General features: G+C 41.7%; 1 protein-coding gene across 5 annotated transcripts in view; it reads right to left on the reverse strand.

The window, feature by feature from the left end:
* LOC121554441 (collagen alpha-1(XXV) chain-like) overlaps window positions 1-23,900 on the reverse strand; it is a 407,556-nt gene that overhangs the window by 116,357 nt on the left and 267,299 nt on the right. For all 5 annotated transcript variants that reach the window (XM_041868036.2, XM_041868034.2, XM_041868035.2 and 2 more), the window contains exons 7-9: window positions 21,127-21,198; window positions 20,396-20,512; window positions 15,656-15,691 (exon numbers count right to left, since the gene is read on the reverse strand). In XM_041868036.2, coding sequence (XP_041723970.2) covers window positions 15,656-15,691; window positions 20,396-20,512; window positions 21,127-21,198 — 225 coding nt within the window. The remainder of the gene's footprint in view (window positions 1-15,655; window positions 15,692-20,395; window positions 20,513-21,126; window positions 21,199-23,900) is intronic.

The following is a 23,900-nucleotide window of genomic DNA, read 5'->3' on the forward strand; positions in this document are numbered from 1 at the left end:
CCCTGTGTCCGAGGGTTGGTGAGCAAGGCGTTGGAGAATGCAGTATCACAGCAGATGGTGAGATACGGCCCAATCCCGGACTCCGACCAACCAAATGAAGAATATGACCCACCAGGCTTGGTGGAGGATGACGACGATTCAGATAGTTTGAGACTGGATGTTTTCTTAGAACTATAAATCTCTAGTTTAAAAGTTATTGTAATGATCTTTTGTGTATTAAAGTCTTGTATGATGTACTAGTTAACCGATGTTGCAGGATGTGATGAAGCAAATGTTATTTACTATAGGCTTAGACTGTTGTTTCCAGATAATGGGTAAACAGGTTAGGTACCATTGCTAAAGAGTAACGTTATTGAATGAGACAATTTTTTATGTTTTTATATGCAAATCAACTTATATGCTTCAATGTGTGTGATTCATTTCTATAACAACATATATTTTGTGAGTATGTATGTAATATTTAGTCAAAGGGTGGATTGATAGAATAATTATTAATGACTAATTATTACACCCTAAAACTGTGTGAAATGTGTTAGAATGTGTGAGTGTAGGACCAGTAAAGATTATGACATTGAGCTACTATTTAGCAATGTGAGTAAGAGTTAGACCAGACAACAAAAGACAAGGAGAGCTGTCTACAGACAACTGAGAAACCAAGATAAAGAGGCCTCCCAATTTAGGGAGGAGAGAAACTGTTAGGCTTTTTAAGGAGTATGAAACATGGTGCAGAAAATTGTGAGAACGGCGATAACTGAGGAATGCAGGGAGTAGGCTATGATAAGAAAGTGTGTGTGTGAACTGATGGTCAGGAGAGCAATTATAAAGTGGAACACTACAGCCTGCCTAAAGAGGGGAGGGATTTTTGTATGACGTATGAGTATAAAAGATGGACTCTGAAATTGTGATGGCATAATTCTCAATGAATAAATCTCTGACTATGCAGACCGGGACTCTGTCCGTTTCTTGATCCTTTTGGGAGACGCACAGAGACACTGAAATAGTTTGTTAAATAATTCTCATAACATGTTGTTAAGACAGAGCAGTACTTAATTATGGACATACTTCTCCCCATCTTAGCTACTGTTGTATCAATATGCTTTGACCATGACAGTCTACAATCCAGGGTTACTCCAAGCATTTTAGTCTCCTCAACTTGCTCAATTTCCACATTATTCAGGGTTTAGTGAATGATTTGACCCAAATACAATGCTTTTAGTTTTGGAAATATTCAGGACTAACTTATTCCTTGCCACCCATTCTGAAACTAACTGCAGCTCTTTGTTAAGTGTTGCAGTTATTTCAGTTGCTGTAGTAGCTGACGTGTATAGTGTTGAGTCATCCGCATACATAGACACACTGGCTTTACTCAAAGCCAGTGGCATGTCGTTAGTAAAGATTGAAAAAAGCAAGGGGCCTAGACAGTTGCCCTGGGGAATTCCTGATTCTACCTGGATTATGTTTGAGAGGCTTCCATTAAAGAACACCCTCTGTGTTATGTTAGCAAGTAACTCTTTATCCACATTACAGCATGGGGCGTAAAGCCATAACACATATGTTTTTCCAGCAGCAGACTATGATCGATGATGTCAAAAGCCGCACTGAAGTCTATCAAAACAGCCCCCACAATCTTTTTATCATCAATTTCTCTCAGCCAATCATCAGTCATTTGTGTAAGTGCTTGTTGATTGTCCTTCTCTATAAGCATGCTGAAAGTTTACAGTAAAATAGCATTGTATCTGGTCAAACACAATTTTTTCCCAATAGTTTACAAAGGATTGGTAACAGGCTAATTGGTTGGCTATTTGAGCCAGTAAAGAGGGCTTTACTATTCTTAGGTAGCGGAATGACTTTTGCTTCCCTCCAAGCCTGGGGGCACACACATTCTAGTAGGCTTAAATTGAAAATATGGCAAATAGGAGTTGCAATATCGTCCGTTATTATCCTCAGCAATTTTCCATCCAAGTTGTCAGACCCCGGTGGCTTGTCATTGTTAATAGACAACAATATGTTTTTCACCTCTTCCACACTCACTTTACGGAATTCAAAATTACAATAATTTGGTCAGACATACTTGGATGTGTAGTGTCAGCAATTATTGCTGGCATGTCATGCCTAAATTTGCTAATCTTGCCAATTAAAAAAGTATTAAAGTAGTTGGCAATACCACTTGGTTTTGTGATGAATGAGCCATCTGATTCAATAAATGATGGAGCTGAGTTTGCCTTTCTTCCCAAAATGTCATTTAAGGTGCTCCAAAGCTTTTTACTATCATTCTTTATGCCATTTATCCTTGTTTCATAGTGTTGTTTCTTCTTCTTTTTATTCAGTTTAGTCACATGATTTCTCAATTTGCGATCCGTTTGCCAATCGGTTGTGCAGCCAGACTTATTTGCCATTCCTTTTTTCTCATCCCTCTCAACCATACAATTTTTCAATTCCTCATCAATCCACGGGGATTTAAAAGTTTTTACAGTCATTTTCTTAATGGGTGCATGCTTATTAGTAAATGGAATAAGCAATTTATGAATGTGTCAAGTGCAGTGTCTATTTGCCCCTCACACCACAGACCAACATATACTCTTTACATCAACAACATAGGAATCACTACAAAACTTATTGTATGACCTCTTACACATAATATTAGGCCCAGCCTTTTGAACTTTGGTTTTTCTAGCTACGGCTACTATATTGTGATCACTACATCCAATGGATTTGGATACTGCTTTCAAACAAATCTCTGCAGCATTAGTAAAGATATGATCAATAAATGTTGATGATTTAATTCCTGTACTGTTTGTAACCACCCTGGTAGGTTGACTGATAATCTGAACTGGTTGCAGGCACTGGTTACAGTGTAAAGCTTTCTCTTGAGTGGGCAACCTGATGAAAGCCAGTCAAAATTTAAATCACCCAGAAAGTATACCTCTCTATTGATATCACATACATTATCAAGCATTTCACACATGTCATCCAGATACTGACTGTTAGCACTTGGTGGTCTATAGCAGCTTCCCACCAGAATTGGCTTTAGGTGAGGCAGATGAACCTGTAGCCATATTACTTCAACAGTATTTAACATGAGATCATCTTTAATCTTCACAGGAATGTGGTTCTGAATATAAACAGCAACACCTCCACCATTGGCATTTCTACATTTTCTGTAAAGGTTATAACCTTGTATTGCTACCACTGTATCATCAAAGGTATTATCTAAGTGAGTTTCAGAGATAGTCAGAATATGAATGTCATCTGTTACTAGGAAAATATTGATTTCATGAACCTTGTTTTTTAAGCTACATATGTTAACATGGGCTATTTTGAGCACTTTTCTTCTGGGATGCTTACTTGTTTTTATTGCTTTACTGTGAAGCTTAGCAGCAGTAGATGTGTTCATGTTCTTTATGTTAGTGCAGGGTGAGCTGCACACAGTGGACTGCCTCCTCGGGCACACCGGCTCAATTCTAACAGTATAAATTTGCTGATGCATTTTGACAACTATGCGTCACAATGGTAGGGATTAGCTGAGCAGGGCTTGGGTTATTGCTAAGTAATTGTCTCAACGCAGCCTTATAATGCTGTGAAAGGATCCAGGTACCCAAATTATTTGGGTGGATCCCGTCCTCCTTATAAAACGTGTTTTGTTTCCAAAAGGTATCGAAATTGTCAACAAAACCCATTGAGCTGCAATAATCACGGTAGCCAGTTGTGTAGAGCAAGAATCCTGCTAAAGCGTTCAATGCCACGATTCAGAGAGGGCACAGGGCCAGATATGATGTTAGTTCGTTTTTTGTTAGTGTCTAATCAGCTCTTTAAAATCCAGTTTCAACTGTTCAGAGCTGCCCTTCATAATGTCATTAAAACCCACATGGACTACAATATAATCGATTTCCATGTCCTGACATAATACATTAGGGAGCAGCTTAGTAATGTAATTTACTCGAGGTTCGGGATAGGACATTGTTTTTGCACCAGGAACGGTAACATTTCTTACCATGGAGCTGCCCAAAATCACAACTGGCGAGAAGGACGAGGAAATCCGCCTACTCCCACGCTTCACAGGATTCAGGCCTCCAACAGATGGAGAATCCCCGCTCAATCCAGAGCAGGGACAGAAGGCTGCCGACGTCGACTTTGAAATCGTTGTAGTAGGCACTACGGCCGCAGACACAGGCACCCCCAGCGACGAAGGTGCAGGAAGATCAGGCTCCAGGACGGCAAAACTATTTGTTGTTTGTATCTGCTCCGGGCCTCTCGTTGCTTTGCGGGAAGTCGCTGTCTTCGGCCTCCACGGCTCGTGACATGCGACCATCGTTGATTGCCTTTCTCCTCATGCTGTGCTCCTTCAACGGCGCTATCAGATGGGGGAGCTCCGGGCAACACCGGCCAGTCGGATAACGACAAGGCGGAGATGCATCCAATAAGCGCGAATGCCGTCCAGCCACCGACGTAGACAATGTAAACATTCCACTCTGTGTTTTCCCCAGTTTCTTACGTAGGCTGGCGACCTGCGTGATCAAGGAAGCCACCTCAAGCCTATAATCCTCGGCAAGTAAACGATTGTCGCATTGGAACTCTGAGTGATCCGGTTTGTCCCGAAACAAAGTGTAATAGATACAGCTCCTACAGCGCTGGAACCGTTCATTTAGTTTTCCAGACAAAGAGGGCTCCATTGCAAAACTAATCTGGTACCAATTTCGTTAGCTTGATGGCTAGCAGCTTAGCGTCTCTGTCAAGCAGGCGATTGTCGCATTGGAACTCCGAGTGGTCCGGTTTGTCCCGAAACAAAGTGTAATAGATACAGCTCCTACAGCGCTGGAACCGTTCATTTAGTTCTCCAGACAAAGAGGGCTTATTGCAAAACTCATCTGGTACCAATTTCGTTAGCTTGATGGCTAGCAGCTTAGTATCTCTGTCAAGCAGTCAAGCAAGCAACCTGTCTCTTATGTGGGATTCCGGGACAATAAATAGCGGTCCTACAGTTGAAGTCGGAAGTTGATATACACTTAGGTTAGAGTCATTAAAACTTGTTGTTCAACCACTCCACAAATTTCTTGTTAACAAACTATATTTTTGGCAAGTTGGTTAGGACATCTACTTTGTGCATGACACAAGTATTTTTCCAACAATTGTTTACAGACAGATTACAATTCCAGTGGGTCAGAAGTTTACTAAGTTGACTGTGCCTTCAAACAGCTTGGAAAATTCCAGAAAATGATGTCATGGCTTTAGAAGCTTCTGATAGGCTAATTGACATCATTTGAGTCAATTGGAGGTGTACCTGTGGATGTATTTCAAGGTCTACCTTCAAACTCAGTGCCTCTTTGCTTGACATCATGGGAAAATCAAAAGAAATCAGCCAAGACCTCATAAAAAAATTGTAGACCTCCACATCCTTGGGAGCAATTTCCAAATGCCTGAAGGTACCACATTCATATGTACAAACAATAGTACACAAGTATAAACACCATGGGACCACGCAGCCGTCATACCCCGCAGGAAGGAGACGCGTTCTGTCTCCTAGAGATGAACGTACTTTGGTGCGAAAAGTGCAAATCAATCCGAGAACAACAGCAAAGGACCTTGTGAAGATACTGGAGGAAACAGGTACAAACTTATCTATATCCACAGTAAAACGAGTCCTATATCGACATAACCTGAAAGGCCGCACAGCAAGGAAGAAACCACTGCTCCAAAACCGCTATAAAAAAGCCAGACTACGGTTTGCAACTGCACATGGGGACAAAGATCGTACTTTTTGTAGAAATGTCCTCTGGTCTGATGAAACAAAAATAGAACTGTTTGGCCATAATGACCATCGTTATGTTTGGAGGACAAAGGGGGATGCTTGCAAGCCGAAGAACACCATCCCAACCGTGAAGCACGGGGATGGCAGCTTCATGCTGTGGGGGTGCTTTGCTGCAGAAGGGACTGGTGCACTTCACAAAATAGATGGCATCATGACGAAGGAAAATTATGTGGATATATTGAAGCAACATCTCAAGACATCAGTCAGGAAGTTAAAGCTTGGTCGCAAATATGTCTTCCAAATGGACAATGACAATTGGCAAAATGGCTTAAGGACAACAAAGTCAAGGTATTGGAGTGGCCATCACAAAGCCCTGACCTCAATCCTATAGAACATTTGTGGGCAGAACTGAAAAAGCATGTGCGAGCAAGGAGGCCTACAAACCTGACTCAGTTACACCAGCTCTGTCGGGAAGAATGGGCCAAAATTCACCCAACTTATTGTGGGAAGCTTGTGGAAGGCTACCCGAAACGTTTGACCCAAGTTAAACAATTTAAAGGCAATGATACCAAATACTAATTGGGTGTATGTAAACTTCTGACCCACTGGGAATGTGATGAAATAAATAAAAGCTGAAATAAATAATTCTCTCTACTATTATTCTGACATTTCACATTCTTAAAATAAAGTGGTGATCCTAACTGACCTAAGACAGGGAATTTTACTAGGATTAAATGTCAGGAATTGTGAAAAACTGATTTTAAATGTATTTGGCTAAGGTGTATGTAAACTTCTGACTTCAACTGTAGCTGTTCAAAGCTAACCACGTTGTGGAATCCATGCAAAAACAAGTTCTGTTTTTGTTTTTATGAATAGCATTTTTGTTTTAATCAAAAATAACAAAACAAGTGTTTTCCAGCATACAATGTTCAACTGCGCACGCTGATGACGTCAGCAGGGGACTACCTCATGACCAACAGTATGTGGACACCTGCTCGTCGATCATCTCATTCCAAAATCATGGGCATTGATGTGGAGTTGGTCCTTTGCTGCTATAACAGCCTCCACTATTCTGGGAGTGGTGCTGGAACATTGCTGTGGGGACTTGCTTCCATTCAGCCACAAGAGCATTAGTGAGGTTGGGCACTGATGTTGGGCGATTAGGCGTGGCTCGCAGTCGGCCAGTCAAGTTCTTCCACACTAATGTCGACAAACCATTTCTGTATGGACCTCACTTTATGCATGGGGGCATTGCCATGCTGAAACAGGAAAGGGCCTTCCCCCAACTGTTGCCACAAAGTTGCAAGCACAGAATCGTCTACAATTTAATTGTATGCTGTAGTGTTAATATTTCCCTTCACTGGAACCAAGTGGCCTAGCACGAACCATGAAAAACAGCCCCAGACCATTATTCCTCCTCCATCAAACTTTACAGTTGGCACTAGGCATTGGGGCAGGTAGTGTACTCCTGGCGTCCGCCAAACCCAGATTTGTCCGTCGGACTGCCAGATGGTGAAGTGTGATTCATCAATTGGCCCAGCGTCGTCCGGGTTTGGCTGGTGTAGGCCGTCATTGTAAATAAGAATTTGTTCTTAACTGACTTGCCTAGTTTAAAAAATTTAAAATCACTCTAGAAAACGCATTTCCACTGCTCCAGAGTCCAATGGTGGCGAGCTTTACACCACTCCAGCCGACGCCTTGCATTGTGCATGGTGATCTTGGGCTTGTGTTCGGCTGCTCGGCCATGGAAACCCATTTCATGAAGCTCCCGACTAACAGCTCTTGTGCAGACATTGCTTCCAGAGGCCGTTTTGAACTCTGTAGTGAGTGTTGCAACCGAGGACAGATGATTTTTACGCGCTACGTGCTTCAGCATTTGCCGGTCCCTGTGAGCTTGTGTGGCCTACCACTTCGCAGCTGAGCCGTTGTTGCTCCTAGACCTCTCCACTGCACAATAACAACACTTACAGTTGACCTGGGCAGCTCTAGCAGGGCAGAAATTTGACAAACTGTCTTGTTGGAAAGATGGCATCCTATGACGGTGCCACGTTGAATGTCACTGAGCTCTTCGGTAAGGCCATTCTACTGCCAATGTTTTTCTATGGCTGTGTGCTCGATTTTATACACCTGTCAGCAACAGGTGTGCCTGAAATATCAGAATCCACAAATTTGAAGGGGTGTCCACACACTTTTGTATATATAGTGTACATACAAGCAAAGAAATACACCACAAAGACCCTCCTCTCTTCACCATACTGAGCAGCACATAACCCATCACGCAATATCCTGAATGCTGGTAAAATAAATTTCCTGAGAACATCTTGAAAGTGTCCTGACATGGTCCTAATCAACGCCCTGGTGTCACACCCTGATCTGTTTCTGTATTGTGGAACAACAGGACAATACATATCTACCTGCCCATTAAAAGACCAGGCTCATCAGTAGGTACGAGTATGCTGGTGAGCCGTACGGGGAGTTTCCAATCTCCCATTACTCATACCCCTCTTCATGCCATCCTGCTGTGGGCTGACCGGTCCAAATATCTCTGGGTGCTCATTGACTCTCCACATAACCCCTCTCCATTCCCATGGAAGCCAGAGCACTGGATGGGCAGAATATGGTTCCTATCAACCTGCGAGTGTCAGGTAATCGCATTGAGTCTATGCAGTTCTTGCTCATCGAATCTACTCATGTACCCGTGGTTTTGGGGTTTTCATGGCTCCAGAGGCACAATCCCCTGATTGACTGGGCTACTGGTTCTATCATGGGTTGGAGCCCGTTCTGCCACGCGCATTGTCTGAAGTCGGCACAGTCTGCCCCGGGACTTCTTCCTGCGGGCTTGGGAAAAGCCTTTGATGTCTCCACCATTCCTGCAGAGTACCAGGACCCCCGGGAGGTTTTCAACAAGGCCTGCGCCACATCTCTTCCTCAGCATAGACCCTACAACTGCGCTATCAACCTTCTCCCTGATCTGTTTCACCTGACTTGTGCTTGTCTCCACCCCCCACCAGGTGTCTCCCATTTTTCCCCATTATCTCCTGTGTATTTATACCGGCGTTTTCTGATTGTCTGTTGCCAGTTCGTCTTGTCTTGTCAGGTCGTACTAGCGTTTTTCCTGTTTTCCTGTTCTCAAGTTTTGTTTCTAGTCTTCCCGGTTCTGATCTTTCTGCCTATCCTGACCCTGAGCCTGCCTGCCGTCCTGTACCTGCCTGACTCTGACCTGGATTACGAACCTCTGCCTGCCCTCGACCTGCCGTTTGCCTGCCCCCTGTGTTATAATGAATATCTGAGATTCGAACTGTCCGCCTCCTGTGTCTGCATCTGGGTCTTATCCTGAGCCGTGATACCTGGAAACTTACAGGGAAATAGACAAAGGTCCCCAGAGAACGTTCCCAGAGGACCATCATGTGACGTCCGGATGACTGGTGAAACAAATATCCTGAGAACATTTTGAAGATGTCCTCACGTGGTCTTCAACGACGTCCTGGTAACTTACAGGGAACGAGACAAAAGACCCTTTGGGACCATGACTGGTAAAATAAATGTCCTGAGAATGTTCTAAAAAAGTCCTGACATGGTCCTCAGTGACGTCCTGGTAACTTGCAGGGAACTAGACAAAAGTCTGCCAGAGAACGTTCCAATGTGATCATCATTTTACATCCTGAGGACTGGTACACCGAATATATTGAGAACGTCCAAAAAACGTCCTTCATGACATCCCTGGAACATACTGGGAACTACACAAACCCCTTTTGGGGACAATGTCCTGGCGTGAGCAAACTAGAACCTGTATAGAACATCCCTCTGTCGTCATTGAATGTCATGAGGAGAATGTCCTGTCAGAGCCAAACGGGGTCATTCCCTAATGGTCATTCAAAGACCTTATTGTAATGTTCTGTTGGTAGTAAACCAGGACCTGTACTGGATCTTTCTGTAAATTAATGTCTCATTGAATGGGACAAGGACAACATCCTGTCAGAACCAAATAGGGACCTAATTGTAACGTTCCCTAATGGTCACACTAAGACCATGGGACCTGTCTAAAACGTCCCCTTGTGGTCATTGAATGTCCCAAGAATAACTTCCTATCAGAACCAAATATAAACATATTTGTAATGTTCCCTAGTGGACGTTATACCGCAACCAAACTGGGACGTCATGTTTTAATGTTCCTAGAACATTCTCAGAACATCAGTGGGATAGCGTCTCGCCGAAACCCTAAAAGGGACCTAATAGGAAGGTTGCCTAATGTCCTTTGCTGGGTAGTGAGCAGTGAGCATAAACCCTTAACGCAGTTTGGATGAAGAACATAATTATAATCAATCCCTTGTTTCATTTTTGGGGAGAAAAAATACACAGTGTGCTATCTTTTCATTGAGCTGGTGATAAATATACATTTGAATGAGGTCCGAATAAAGAAAGCACTTGTGATTGTATCTTATATGTTGATTTTTCTTTCATTCCATTTTTGTGGCAAAATTACATTGCTTGACTATGGAATTATATTGGACTTGTCCAGGATTTAATAGAAAGCATTGCAAATGTCTCATTGCATATTATTTAAAAAACCAAGGTCATAGCATAGTCTACTTGGTTACAGTGGATCTACAGCAAAAGGTGACCAGAATGGTACAATAATAGCATTGTATGATTAGGAACTATTGGATCCTCCAGTGATTCCATTGGTGCAACTCTCTTAAAAGATGCTTCTGTCTCCAGCCAGGTAGTGTCTATGAGCTAAGCATCGCTGCTGGTCAGACTGGAACAGGGGGCCATTTTGGATCTGCCTCTAGCTGAAGAAAAGTTCCTTGGGCAAGTCAATGGAGGAAAAAAGCTATAGTATGAAAAATGTATGCACTCAATAAAACTGTAAGTCGCTCTGGATAAGAGTAAAAATGTAAAAATCTGACTGACAGTGGAAAGACTCAGACACAAATGCGCATGGAGGCGCTGTCTTCAACTGGATTCACTCTCAATTTCAGCCAATGGGCTTGAGAACCCTATGCTGTTGAGAGGCTGCCTCAGTTGTTGTGGCACTTAATGTTTGCCAAAAATTATTGCGCAGTCGGTTCACTGGAAGATGCGATTTGGCTCATCATTGTACTGTCCTCCAAATTGGGAAGTAGCCAGGAGGCTCTTCAGATCAAGCCCCAGTTAACCTGAACAAGGGCGGTGCATGGAACTACAGTTACCCTCTGACTGGCATTGTGCTGATCTCATCTAATGTAAATGGCCTATAAAAAGATAGGTGGCACCCACATTACCATTTTCAAATTTCTCTCTCTTCCTTGAAGTGATGAATCTTAACATTATGTCGAAAATCTAATTGGGAGCATGGAGATTCTCCATTTAGGCCCCTATTTACATTTCGCACAGCCCGGAGGTGTGAGGGAGTTGAGTAGTTGAACCACATGGATGTGCTTTCGCGTTCAAAGGGGCCACGTTACAATTATTATTGGAGCAATGCGTAGGGTGTATGCCTTTCACGCCAGCGACACAGGTTCTATTCCCTGCCCTGCTATTCGCCACAATACCAAAAGTACTAAGGTTGTTATACTAATGCGTTGTACTAATATTATTACAAGGGGTACAACTTTTTCTTGTTCTTTTTTTTCTCGCTTGCTTGCCTTACTTTTCAAAAATGAAATCTGTTAAACAGTTAATTACATTTGTATTCCAAATTCAACAGGCCACCAAAGCTTTGTTTGCATGTTTAAGAGGCTGGCCTGTAAAAAATACCTGTGGCTACAGGTTCTCAAATGTTAATTGCTTACAGTTGCAGCAGCTTTCCTGTGATTAGAGAACCTTAATTAATAAACAACTTTCCCCCTACCTACCACGAGAAAAAAAAAAAGGTAGTAGTCTGGAAAAGCATTTTTTGACCCACTAGGTATGTGAGAGCATGGCCTCTTGCTATAGAGCTAATTAGTAGCTGCAGCTGAGAGCACTCAAAGAGTTTCTCCAGGAAAATCAAGAGCCCACTTTTGGACGGGGCAATGCTACCTTGTCTTCAGCTTAGATTATTGACAATGAGAATATATCTTATTTGGAAAGATGTTCAGTAAATCATCAGAAAAATTTCCATTGTGGTTATGTGAGCTTGCTTGCGATTAAACAACCAAAACTAGGTAACCCCATCCACAAATACACAGCATTAACTAGCCTTTCAGAAGAGGTCAGCTTGACCATCCCAGTTACTGAATGCAGTCAACAAAACAATCTACAATGATTGGTTCATGCATTAATTCATGACGGGGAAATAACTGACTCCATTGCCAGTGAACTGTCTTTATTCCCCCACTCTAGAGTAGAACCTCTGCCAACTGTAGAAGAAGTTGGAAAGCTTTGTCAGAGTACAGCTCTGGGAAACTGTGGCCAGGATTAAATCAAAGGCGCATTGTCGACAAGTCCACATGCACTTGACTTGTAAAGACAATTTACACTTGAGCCGACATCCGTAGCCTTTACCGTGAATGCGATCTCTGCAAACATCAGGGAAATTGCCTTTAAAAGGCATATTGTCAGCAGTGCACTGATTCAGCTCAAGGTCAAAGAGCTAATGAGCTTATTCAACAAATCACCAGAGATATTTTTTAAAGGAAAAAGCTCTTTCTACCAAACATCTGGCGTAACAGGCATAGGACAACTCGATTTTGTGTCCCTCAAGCGTGTCTTTTGCTATTTACTGACACATCTTTGCTCCTTATGTTTGGCTGGAAGATGAAAGGAAACTTAATATCAAGGATACCAACATTTTAAAAGTATCTCCTTATTACAAAAGGATATTACTGTAGTGTGACCCCACAGGCCTGCAATGCATTTCATTAAATGATGGACAATAACTCCATGAAAAAGCGGGGAGACTGTTTCAGTTGCGCATGGAATACCATGTACAATATCTCACTGGTGTTCCATATTAAGCCTTTTAAAATATATTCAAACGTGTGGCTGCAAACCACCTTTGGAAAGCAGACAACCCCTAATTTTCCTTAGAGATACATCATGGCACTGATGATTTCAAATTGATTCCTGAAAATATTTACTCCATGGAAGCTTAATCCTCCTAACCAGCACCAGATGTCCTGGTTGGCTTTGGAAACTTTGGAATTCACTTTAGCCTCTTTAACAATAGCATCTGCATCAAAACTGTGTCAAGTGGGCACTGGCCCCTGGAAGCTGTCCTAGAGAAGCATGAATAGTGGCATGGCTCCATTGTCCTTCCAGAAATGCAGTTACCAAAAACATGATGTACTGTTTCAAACAAGGGCGCAACTTTGGTTTTAGAAGTGGGGGGGACATTATTTTTTAAAATTGTTTTTATCCAGTCGGATAAACATTCCAAACAGCCTACCTAAATGCTTGGAGGCGTCCGCATGGTCCTAAAGCACACCGTTGCCTCCTTTTGTATCACATTCCAATGATAAAACTGGGGGGGACAAAAATGCAATTTCAGAATGTGGGGGGGACATGTCCCCCCCCCTGTCCCCAGTGATAGTTGCGCACTTGGTTTCAAAGACATCTCTGTATTCCACCCCACTTGAGCTTCTCTTCACATTTCTTGGTTTGAGATTTTTTATCCACGATGAGAAGTTCGGGGAGAACCAAGAGCGTGACGGGGGAAACAGAAGCCACTGTCTGAGGCTGAAACTCAAGAGACTGACAACCTGCAGAACCCCATTGTGTTTCGGCAGTAGCTCCATATCCTTTTATGACCGTTGGGGTGTGTGTATTCTTGTCTCACACTGCTTTAAAGGCGGAGGGATTCCCAAACGATTAAATTTGTCCTAAAAGTACATTAGTGTCACTGTTCAAATAAACTGCTGGAACATTAAGCCTTGACTCATGAATTACAGCTCACATGATCTATTTTTCACTCAAAGTACTGCGTAAGTGCATTCTCATTTTGAGAGTGATTTATAATTCATCGTTTGACAAATGTGTTAGCAGCTGTTTTGACTTATTGTAGGGACTAAACGTTAGTGAGGACCTCTGACCTGTGAAACATAGAGGACACAGAACATTGAATTTACTTCTTCCTTTTGATAACACTTAATATGAACCACTTTATCTAATGCATTGCGATTACATTCAATCATTCATGTATTCAGAAATTCTGTTTTATTAAGGAGCCATAAGCTGCTATGAATGCTTATAGAAGGTTTCTATAATCCACTATATGTGTGATATAAGCATTCATAATGTACTATATTGAGGTGGATAGAGGGTATTATTGTAGCTAGAACCATTTCTTATTTTTTCCCAGAGATGTAGAAACAAACTCAAAGCAAACTCAAGCAAAGAGAGAGAGAGCACTGTGTCAAATTGACAGAAAGCATTACACAATTTTATTTGCGCTCAAAGGGTACAGCGAAAGGGTGGGTTGAATAATAAATTGGTGTTCTCTCTCTCTCTCTCTCTCTCTCTCTCTCTCTCTCTCTCTCTCTCTCTCTCTCTCTCTCTCTCTCTCTCTCTCTCTCTCTCTCTCTCTCTCTCTCTCTCTCTCTCTCTCTCTCTCTCTCTCTCTCTCTCTCTCTCTCTCTCTCTCTCTCTCTCTCTCTCTCTCTCTCTCTCTCTCTCTCTCTCTCTCTCTCTCTCTCTCTCTCTCTCTCTCTCGATGATGATGAATCAGAGAGAATAGCACTGGAGAGAACTCTGTTTCTCTGGCACACGTACTGGCGCACAGCTCGGACACCCATGCATACCCCACAAGACATGCCACCAGAGGTCTCTTCACAGTCCCCAAGTCCAGAACAGACTATGGGAGGCGCACAGTACAACATATAGCCATGACTACATGGAACTCTATTCCACATCAAGTAAGTGATGCAAGCAGTAAAGTTAGATTTAAAAAACAGATTAAAAAAAACACCTTATGGAACACCGGGGACAGTGAAGCAACACAAACATAGGCACAGACACATGCATACACACGATAACATATGCACTATACACACACGTACACATGGATTTTGTACTGTAGATATGTGGTAGTGGTGGAGTAGGGACCTGAGGGCACACAGTGTGTTGTGAAATCTGTGAATGTATTGCAATGTTTTTAAAATTGTATGAACTGCCTTAATTTTGCTGGACCCTAGGAAGAGTAGCTAAGGCAGCAGCTAATGGGGATCCATAATACATACAAATACAGTGTGCTTGTTTGTCCCATTATCTGTCCTCACTTCTTTGTCATCAGAAGATACAGGCTGGGTTGACATATTCTATGCATTTTTATGAGGGACCTTTCATTAAATGCCTTCTTTGCTAAACACTAAAAGCAGTATGCAATTGCTGTTAAACTCTATAATGAGTTTCATGAGTGAAAATAAACATTTTTAACAGGGTTTCATGAAAGTGCTGTAGCCGTTCATCATGGTTCAAACAAATCAGTTATTTAAATTCCCGTAAAAATCGAATGCATGATGCAAGTATGGATGTTCTAAATAAGAGGTAGCTTCCTTAAGTGATTGCATTTGTACTTAGACAAAAAATTATTGTGAGAGAATAACATCTATTAAAATAGGCTTAAAATATGCCACAGTGTTGGACATATGAATCTAACTGGCAAACCCATTTTAGCACAGAAAACATGAGAAGGCATCATTTTTCCCATGGGGCAACATGTGGTCTTAATATAATTTCCTGAAGAAATCAACACAGCTACACTGTCAAGTAGATCCTCAACATGGCAATATGTTATACTGTATTATTATTTTGGAAACAGAAATTTAAATATAACCTTAACATCATTCTTTAATAATTAGGCAAAAAAACACTGTGGCAATAGTAATAATTGTAGCATCTCCGGATCCATTTCACAGAATCAGTTCAATGTAGGTTAAACTCTAAATAACCACATTGGGTAAACCAGCATTGGAAGAAGTGGATGTCATAACATAAAGACCTACTTACCATCAGTCCTAGCTCTCCTGGGGTCCCGGGTTCTCCCTGTACAAATATAAAATACCCAATTAGTAAAACACAGATAAAAGGAGAGGTTTGTTCTACTTCAAAGGCTAGAAATTACAGTTGGTGGTAAATACAGTGGGGAAAAAAAGTATTTAGTCAGCCACCAATTGTGCAAGTTCTCCCACTTAAAAAGATGAGAGAGGCCTGTAATTTTCATCATAGGTACACGTCAACTATGACAGACAAATTGAGGAAAAAAAATCCAGAAAATCACATTGTAGGATTTTTTATGAATTTATTTGCAAATTATGGTGGAAAATAAGTATTTGGTCACCTACAAACAAGCAAGATTTCTGGCTCTCACAGACCTGTAACTTCTTCTTTAAGTGGCTCCTCTGTCCTCCACTCGTTACCTGTATTAATGGCACCTGTTTGAACTTGTTATCAGTATAAAAGACACCTGTCCACAACCTCAAACAGTCACACTCCAAACTCCACTATGGCCAAGACCAAAGAGCTGTCAAAGGACACCAGAAACAAAATTGTAGACCTGCACCAGGCTGGGAAGACTGAATCTGCAATAGGTAAGCAGCTTGGTTTGAAGAAATCAACTGTGGGAGCAATTATTAGGAAATGGAAGACATACAAGACCACTGATAATCTCCCTCGATCTGGGGCTCCACGCAAGATCTCACCCCGTGGGGTCAAAATGATCACAAGAACGGTGAGCAAAAATCCCAGAACCACACGGGGGGACCTAGTGAATGACCTGCAGAGAGCTGGGACCAAAGTAACAAAGCCTACCATCAGCAACACACTACGCCGCCAGGGACTCAAATCCTGCAGTGCCAGACGTGTCCCCCTGCTTAAGCCAGTACATGTCCAGGCCCGTCTGAAGTTTGCTAGAGTGCATTTGGATGATCCAGAAGAGGATTGGGAGAATGTCATATGGTCAGATGAAACCAAAATATAACTTTTTGGTAAAAACTCAACTAGTCGTGTTTGGAGGACAAAGAATGCTGAGTTGCATCCAAAGAACACCATACCTACTGTGAAGCATGGGGGTGGAAACATCATGCTTTGGGGCTGTTTTTCTGCAAAGGGACCAGGACGACTGATCCGTGTAAAGGAAAGAATGAATGGGGCCATGTATCATGAGATTTTTAGTGAAAACCTCCTTCCATCAGCAAGGGCATTGAAGATGAAACGTGGCTGCGTCTTTCAGCTTGACAATGATCCCAAACACACCGCCCGGGCAACGAAGGAGTGGCTTCGTAAGAAGCATTTCAAGGTCCTGGAGTGGCCTAGCCAGTCTCCAGATCTCAACCCCATAGAAAATCTTTGGAGGGAGTTGAAAGTCTGTGTTGCCCAGCGACAGCCCCAAAACATCACTGCTCTAGAGGAGATCTGCATGGAGGAATGGGCCAAAATACCAGCAGCAGTGTGTGAAAACCTTGTGAAAACTTACAGAAAACGTTTGACCTGTGTCATTGCCAACAAAGGGTATATAACATAGTATTGAGAAACTTTTGTTATTGACCAAATACTTATTTTCCACCATAATTTGCAAATAAATTCATAAAAAATCCTACAATGTGATTTTCTGGATTTTTTTTTCTCATTTTGTCTGTCATAGTTGACGTGTACCTATGATGAAAATTACAGGCCTCTCTCATCTGGTGGGAGTGGGAGAACTTGCACAATTGGTGGCTGACTAAATACTTTTTTTCCCCACTGTAATTGAATTGGATTTGGAAAATTCAATAATTTATATTTCAAATCAGACATTTGGTTATGAAGATTTGGATTGGAATTGTGGGTTATGCAGATGGATGTTAGTATTCAATACTGAGGCAAATTCTTCAGTTTATCAATGATAAAAAGCAACAATCCACATCCTAATTAGGAGTCCATCCTTCCTTTTGCATCAGGTGGACTCTACTGTGAATAGCAGTTGATTAAAATGAATATAGATGCTTGCGATAGTATTCACCCCCATTGGCATTTTTCCTAAGTTGTTGCCTTACAACCTGGAATTAAAATAGTTTTTTTGGGGATTTGCATCATTTGATTTACACAACATGCCTACCACTTTGAAGATGAAAAATATTTTTTTGTGAAACCAACAAGAAATAAGACAAAAAACTGAAAACTTGAGCGTGCATAACTATTCAAACAGGTTTCCCTCAAGAATTTCGCTGTATTTAGCGACATCCATCATTCCTTCAATTCTGACCAGTTTCCCAGTCCCTGCCGATGAAAAACATCCCACAGCATGATGCTGCCACCACCATGATTCACTGTGTAGATGGTGTTCTCGGGGTGATGAAAGGTGTTGGGTTTGTGCCAGATATAGAGTTTTCCTTGATGGCCAAAAAGCTCTATTGTAGTCTCATCTGACCAGAGTACCTTCTTCCATATGTTTGGGGAGTCTCCCACATGCCTTTTGGTGAACACCAAACGTTAGCTTATTTTTTTCTTTAAGCAATGGCTTTATTCTGGCCACTCTTCCGTAAATCCCAGCTCTGTGGAGTGTATGGCTTAAAGTGGTCCTATGGACAGATACTCCAATCTCCGCTGTGGAGCTTTGCAGCTCCTTCAGGGTTACCTTTGGTCTCTTTGTTGCCTCTCTGATTAATGCCCTCCTTGCCTGGTCCATGAGTTTTGGTGGGTGGCCCTCTCTTGGCAGATTTGTTGTGGTGCCATATTCTTTCCATTGTTTAATAATGGATTTAATGGTGCTCTGTGGGATGTTCAAAGTTTCTGATATTTTTTTAGAACCCAACCCTGACCTGTACTTCTCCACAACTTTGTCCATGACCTGTTTGTAGAGCTCCTTGGTCTTCATGGTGCCGCTTGCTTGGTGGTGCCCCTTGCTTAGTGGTGTTGCAAAATCTGGGGCCTTTCAGAACAGGTGTATATATACTGAGATCATGTGACAGATCATGTGACACTTAGATTGCACACAGATGGACTTTATTTAACTAATTATGTGACTTCTGAAGGTAATTGGTTGCACCGGATCTTATTTAGGGGCTCATAGCAAAGGGGGTGAATACATATGCACGCACCACTTTTCTGTTATTTATTCTTTTGAATTTTTTGAAACAAGTTATATTTTTCATTTCACTTCACCAATTTGGACTATTTTGTGTATGCCATTACATGAAATCCAAATAAAAATCAATTTGAATTGCAGGTTGTAATGCAACAAAATATGCAAGGCACTGTAGCTCTGTATTGGTGCAATTTTGGGCTGCATGTACAAATTCTTTATGTAGGTACGGCCATGTGACACCTGTCCAATTTGGCCCTATGCAGCTAGTTGGTGGCCATTGTGAAAAACTGGTGCCCTAGGGTGTAATATGTTAAATATACAATGGCACTACAGCTAAACATCTTTATTTGGACATATTCTGTCTTTTTGTAAAAGTGTTGTGGTCTAATTATAAAGGTTTCCTGTAAAAGTTATTCAAAGTGACACAGTATATAATATCATAATATATATAATTGTAATGAGCAGACTTCAGGTAACACTTACATAACTTTTTTAGAGTGTAAAAGGTAACTTTATATTTAATACACCACTGAAAGAAAAGATATCACAATTTCGCGATTTCTGATGGTTTTTCATAATTGCTGCGATCATAAAGGCAATAAACAAAGGCCATATGGTTTTGGCCATGTAGACCCAGCACAGGGGAAGCCATGACCTAAAACGTACACACAGGTGAAATTCATCTTCACCATTAACCTTACAGGCCAACCCAAGGCCTGTCTGAAATGGTACTATATCAGGTTTTGTTCAGCGCAAAAAATTATACAAGTGTGCCAATTTTCATGCTTTTATACCAAAATGAAAAACGTTCAAGCTTATGGTACACATCTATGGAGTTAGTTCATTAATTGGCATTTGTGGCACAAATCTCATTCAAGTCATGGATGATTTGGACATGATGCGCGAAAAATGCTAATATCGGTCCCATGACGTGAATGGGATTTGTGCCACAAATGCTAAAATATTTGCATTTGGAAACAATTCCAGGGAAACTAAACCAAAGCATGAATTGCTGTCATACCTTGTCCATAGACTGCTTACAGGGTAAGGAAAACAAAATGTAAGTCTGTAATTTTGGTGAACTATCCCTTTAAAGACATGCCAATTTCATATTTAAGACTGACCAAAAGCTGATCTTAGTGGTAAAGCAGTTAGTTATGGCATCGCTTTTGCCAGCGGAAGCGCACAGTAGCCTAATCAGTAGCCTAATCAGTAGCCTATCACCAATGTTTTATTAAAATATCAACTTTGGACTCATTATGTGCGATGCCCATAGAATAAAACATGTCAGTGACTGTAGGAAGCCCGTTTAGAAACATAAAGTTGTTAATAAAAAGACTGCTTATTGTTTTTTGTTTATAATTTAGCTTTAAAAATTGCATCTTGCACTTTCCTCTGATATACGGGCAATTTTACATTTGAGTCATTTAGCAGATGCTCTTATCCAGAGCGACTTACAGTTAGTGAGTGCATTCATTTTTCATACTGGCCCCCCGAGGGAATCGAACCCACAACCCTGGCGTTGCAAGCACCATGCTCTACCAACTGAGCTACAGGAGGCAATCAGAAGCGATGTTGTTTGTGTTACATTCATTAAAGGGGTTTCCCTTTGTGCCATTTCCCAGGCCAAGGACAGGGATGGACTGTACTGTACCCATACAAACATACAGCAATACTGTACTCACCGGCAGACCTGGCACTCCCCGGGGCCCATCCTTGCCTGTGTCCCCTGGTGGCCCTCTGGGGCCAGGCGGACCTGGGGGTCCAGGAGGCCCTGGTGGACCTGCCGAACCCTGATCTCCCTGTAAAGCAACGCAACCAATCAGAATATTACATTAAAATGGCTTCAACCTTTTAGATAAATAATGAAGGCATCAGTAGAGCAATCATTAGAAATAACAGTGAAATGAGTAATCGGACAGGCATGGAAAACCTTCATAGGGAACATGGTGGGAAGTTTGCAACTCTTACTTTAGTGTCTCAGATGTTAAGTTAATGACACTGGAGTAGGACTTTAGAAATAATGTTAATTTACTAACATTTTCTAAGTGGTCTATAGCTGAAATAATAATTGCTACTTGGAGTATTCCCAATTAGAATTTCCCAGTTTAATTAACAAATTTGTCTACACTAAGCTTTGACAAACAACAATAGTAAGTGTCAGATTTTGATTAAGATGAATATAAACCATTCTGCAAATTCATTCTTTACTTACAAGTGGCAATGTATGAAGATCATTCATTCCACCTCTAAACTAAATGTATGCTTCTAGAATTTCCTCTAAGATGACAGAATGGGCAGCAGAGTGCTTCTGATAGGTCTGACTAAAGGCTGGCATGCAAACTGAGGAATGAACAGGGAGAAGTTGTCAGGTGATAAACCCCTTCGGATAAAGACGAGCAAGGACAGCCACTACCTTAATAAGCCGCCGCTTTATGAGCTGTTGGTCAGCAGAAAGAAAGCCATGATTGATCTTAGGGAAGACCATCTGAGCGAGCAGGTGCGTGAGGTCAAAAGGTCGAAGGTCAGAGGTAAGAGAGGTTGGAGGAGGATGAGGTCCCAGAAGAAAAGGAGGAAGGAGGCAAAGGGCAAAAAATAGATTTCATTAGACGTTGCGTCACAAGACCCAACTAAGCACCTTCACAAATGGGGAGAAATCCACACTTTTCCAGTGTCTTTGGAAGTCTGGACTTCATTTTGGAGCCAGAACACATAATTACCACCTCAGGGATGCTGAGACGCAACACTGGGCTCGCAGATCCAGGAAAAATGGGGACTCCTCCTCTGCGGAGGCGCTGACATCATCACAGTAGTGCTTAGTGCCAAGCCAGACCCCCAGAGTTGCACACACAGAGAGCTGCATGGTTGACCTTCTGAAGATCAATTGTTTACCCTGTGTTTTTTAAGATGGGCATATATCTCTGGCGGTGTCCATTGGTATTAACTCGAATGATCCATTACTAGAAATACCTAAATATATTGGAGTTGAATTTGTGTGATTGAAATATGGAAATCATACTTCAGGATATACAGTATATTTAGCACTAAATAGCCCATTGAAGATTATACCTCGGATTGAGAGATTTGCGGTGAACCATGGGTATGGGATTCTTTTTAATTTTTTTATTTTTTACTTTGGTTTATCGTTTAATGTTCCTAGCTAAGATCCTTCCATTCATTCAGCATCAATGGACATTAGCCAGACCATGTCTTGGTTAGAAAAATTGCAATTCTGGTCATAATCAACTACACATTACTGGGTTATAAAAAGCTACCTTTCATTTCAATGGGGCCCTGGCATTTTACATGAAAAGGAAACCCCTCGGGTAAAAGACTGTTGGTGGCCCTGATTAACTACTGTGCCTGGCCCTGGTCTGTCATTGGGGCCAGCAGTAAGGGCCCACCAGTGATGCATTCATTCTCAGTGTGTGTCGTCCAGGGGTCAGACTGAGCAGCTAGGCCACACCAACAAACCTTGACAGTCAGGATCTGATTGCTGTGCAAAGCAGCCAGTGTAGGGAGACCAGGCAATCCCTAAAAGGACATACAGCACAAGATGGCTCAACACAGACAAAACATAAAGAGCTCCAGACACAACACAATCAAAGTTATGAAAACATCCATAACAGCGGAGTAGTCAAGCTATCGGTTCCACATTTCATCGACTTCAACAAGCCATGAAAAAGTTACTGGCTTTAATTGTTTTGTCTCCCCACTATTTTTTTTGGTTACGTAATAATGGACTTAAAGTTTTCATTTATCTCTGAAAGACACTGAAAACCAGTTTCAGGATAATATTTTAAATACATTGTAAGGAATTGTACTACATGCCAACAACATCAAATGTTATTTTGAAGCAATTAGCTTTGATGATTGTGTAGCTTTGACTTTATTGTGTGCCAAACACCTGTCAATACAATTGCCACCCAAAAGGATTTGTCAAGGGACTTATTCCCTGATTTAAAAAAAAAAGTTAGAGTTTTTTCGAACTAATCCACTGATCAAAACCTTGATGTGATTGGCCTGACTGGAACATGGATCAAGCCTGATGAATTGACTGTGTTAAATGAGGCCTCTCCTCCTGGTTATACTAGTGACCATATCCCCTGCGCATCCCACAATGGTGGAGGTGTTGATAAGATTTACGACAGCAAATTTAAATATACAAAAAGAATGACAGCATTTTTGTCTATTGAGCTTCTAGTCATGAAATCTATGCAGCCTAATCAATCACTTTTTATAGCTACTGTTTACAGGCCTCCTGGTCCGTATACAGAATTCCTCACTGAATTCCCTGAATTCCTATCGGACCTCGTAGTCATGGCATATAATATTACAATGTTTGGTGACTTCAATATTCATATGGAAAAGTCCACAGACCACTCGAAAAGGCTTTCGGAGCCATCATCGACTCAGTGGGTTTTGTCCAACATGTCTCCGGACCTACGCATTGCCACAGTTATACCCTGGATCTAGTTTTGTCCCATGGAATAAATATTGTGGATCTAAATGTTTTTTCTCATAATCCTGGACTATCGGAACACCATCTTATTATGTTTGAAATCGCAACAAATAATCTGCTCAGACCACAACCAAGGATTATCAAAAGCCACACTATCAATTCTCGGACAAACCAAAGATTCCACACTCCCTCCCAAGGACGTCGGAGTACAAAAATCAGTTAACCACCTAACCGAGGATCTAAATTAAACCTTGCGTAATACCCTAGATGCAGTCACACCTCTAAAAACGAAAAACATTTGTCACAAGAAATCAGCTCCCTGGTATACAGAAAATACCCGAGCCCTGAAGCAAGCTTCCAGAAAATTGGAACGGAAATGGCCCTCCACCAACCTGGAAGTCTTCTGACTAGCTTGGAAAGACAGTTCCGTGCAATATCAAAGAGCCCTCACTGCTGCTCGATCAGCCTACTTTTCCAACCTGATTGAGGAGAATAAAAACAATCCTAAATGTATTTTTGATACTGTCGCAAAAGCTAACTAAAAAGCAGCATTCCCCAAGTGAGGATGGCCTTCACTTCAGCAGTGATGAATTTATTAACTTCTTGGCCGGAAAGATCAAGATCATTAGAAAGGAAATTACGGACTCCTCTCTGAATCTGCGTATTTCTCCAAAACTCAGTTGTCCTGAGTCTGCACAGAACTGCCAGGACCTAGAATCAATGGAGAC

Source organism: Coregonus clupeaformis, unplaced genomic scaffold, assembly GCF_020615455.1.
Source record: "Coregonus clupeaformis isolate EN_2021a unplaced genomic scaffold, ASM2061545v1 scaf0003, whole genome shotgun sequence".
Lineage (NCBI taxonomy): Eukaryota > Metazoa > Chordata > Actinopteri > Salmoniformes > Salmonidae > Coregonus > Coregonus clupeaformis.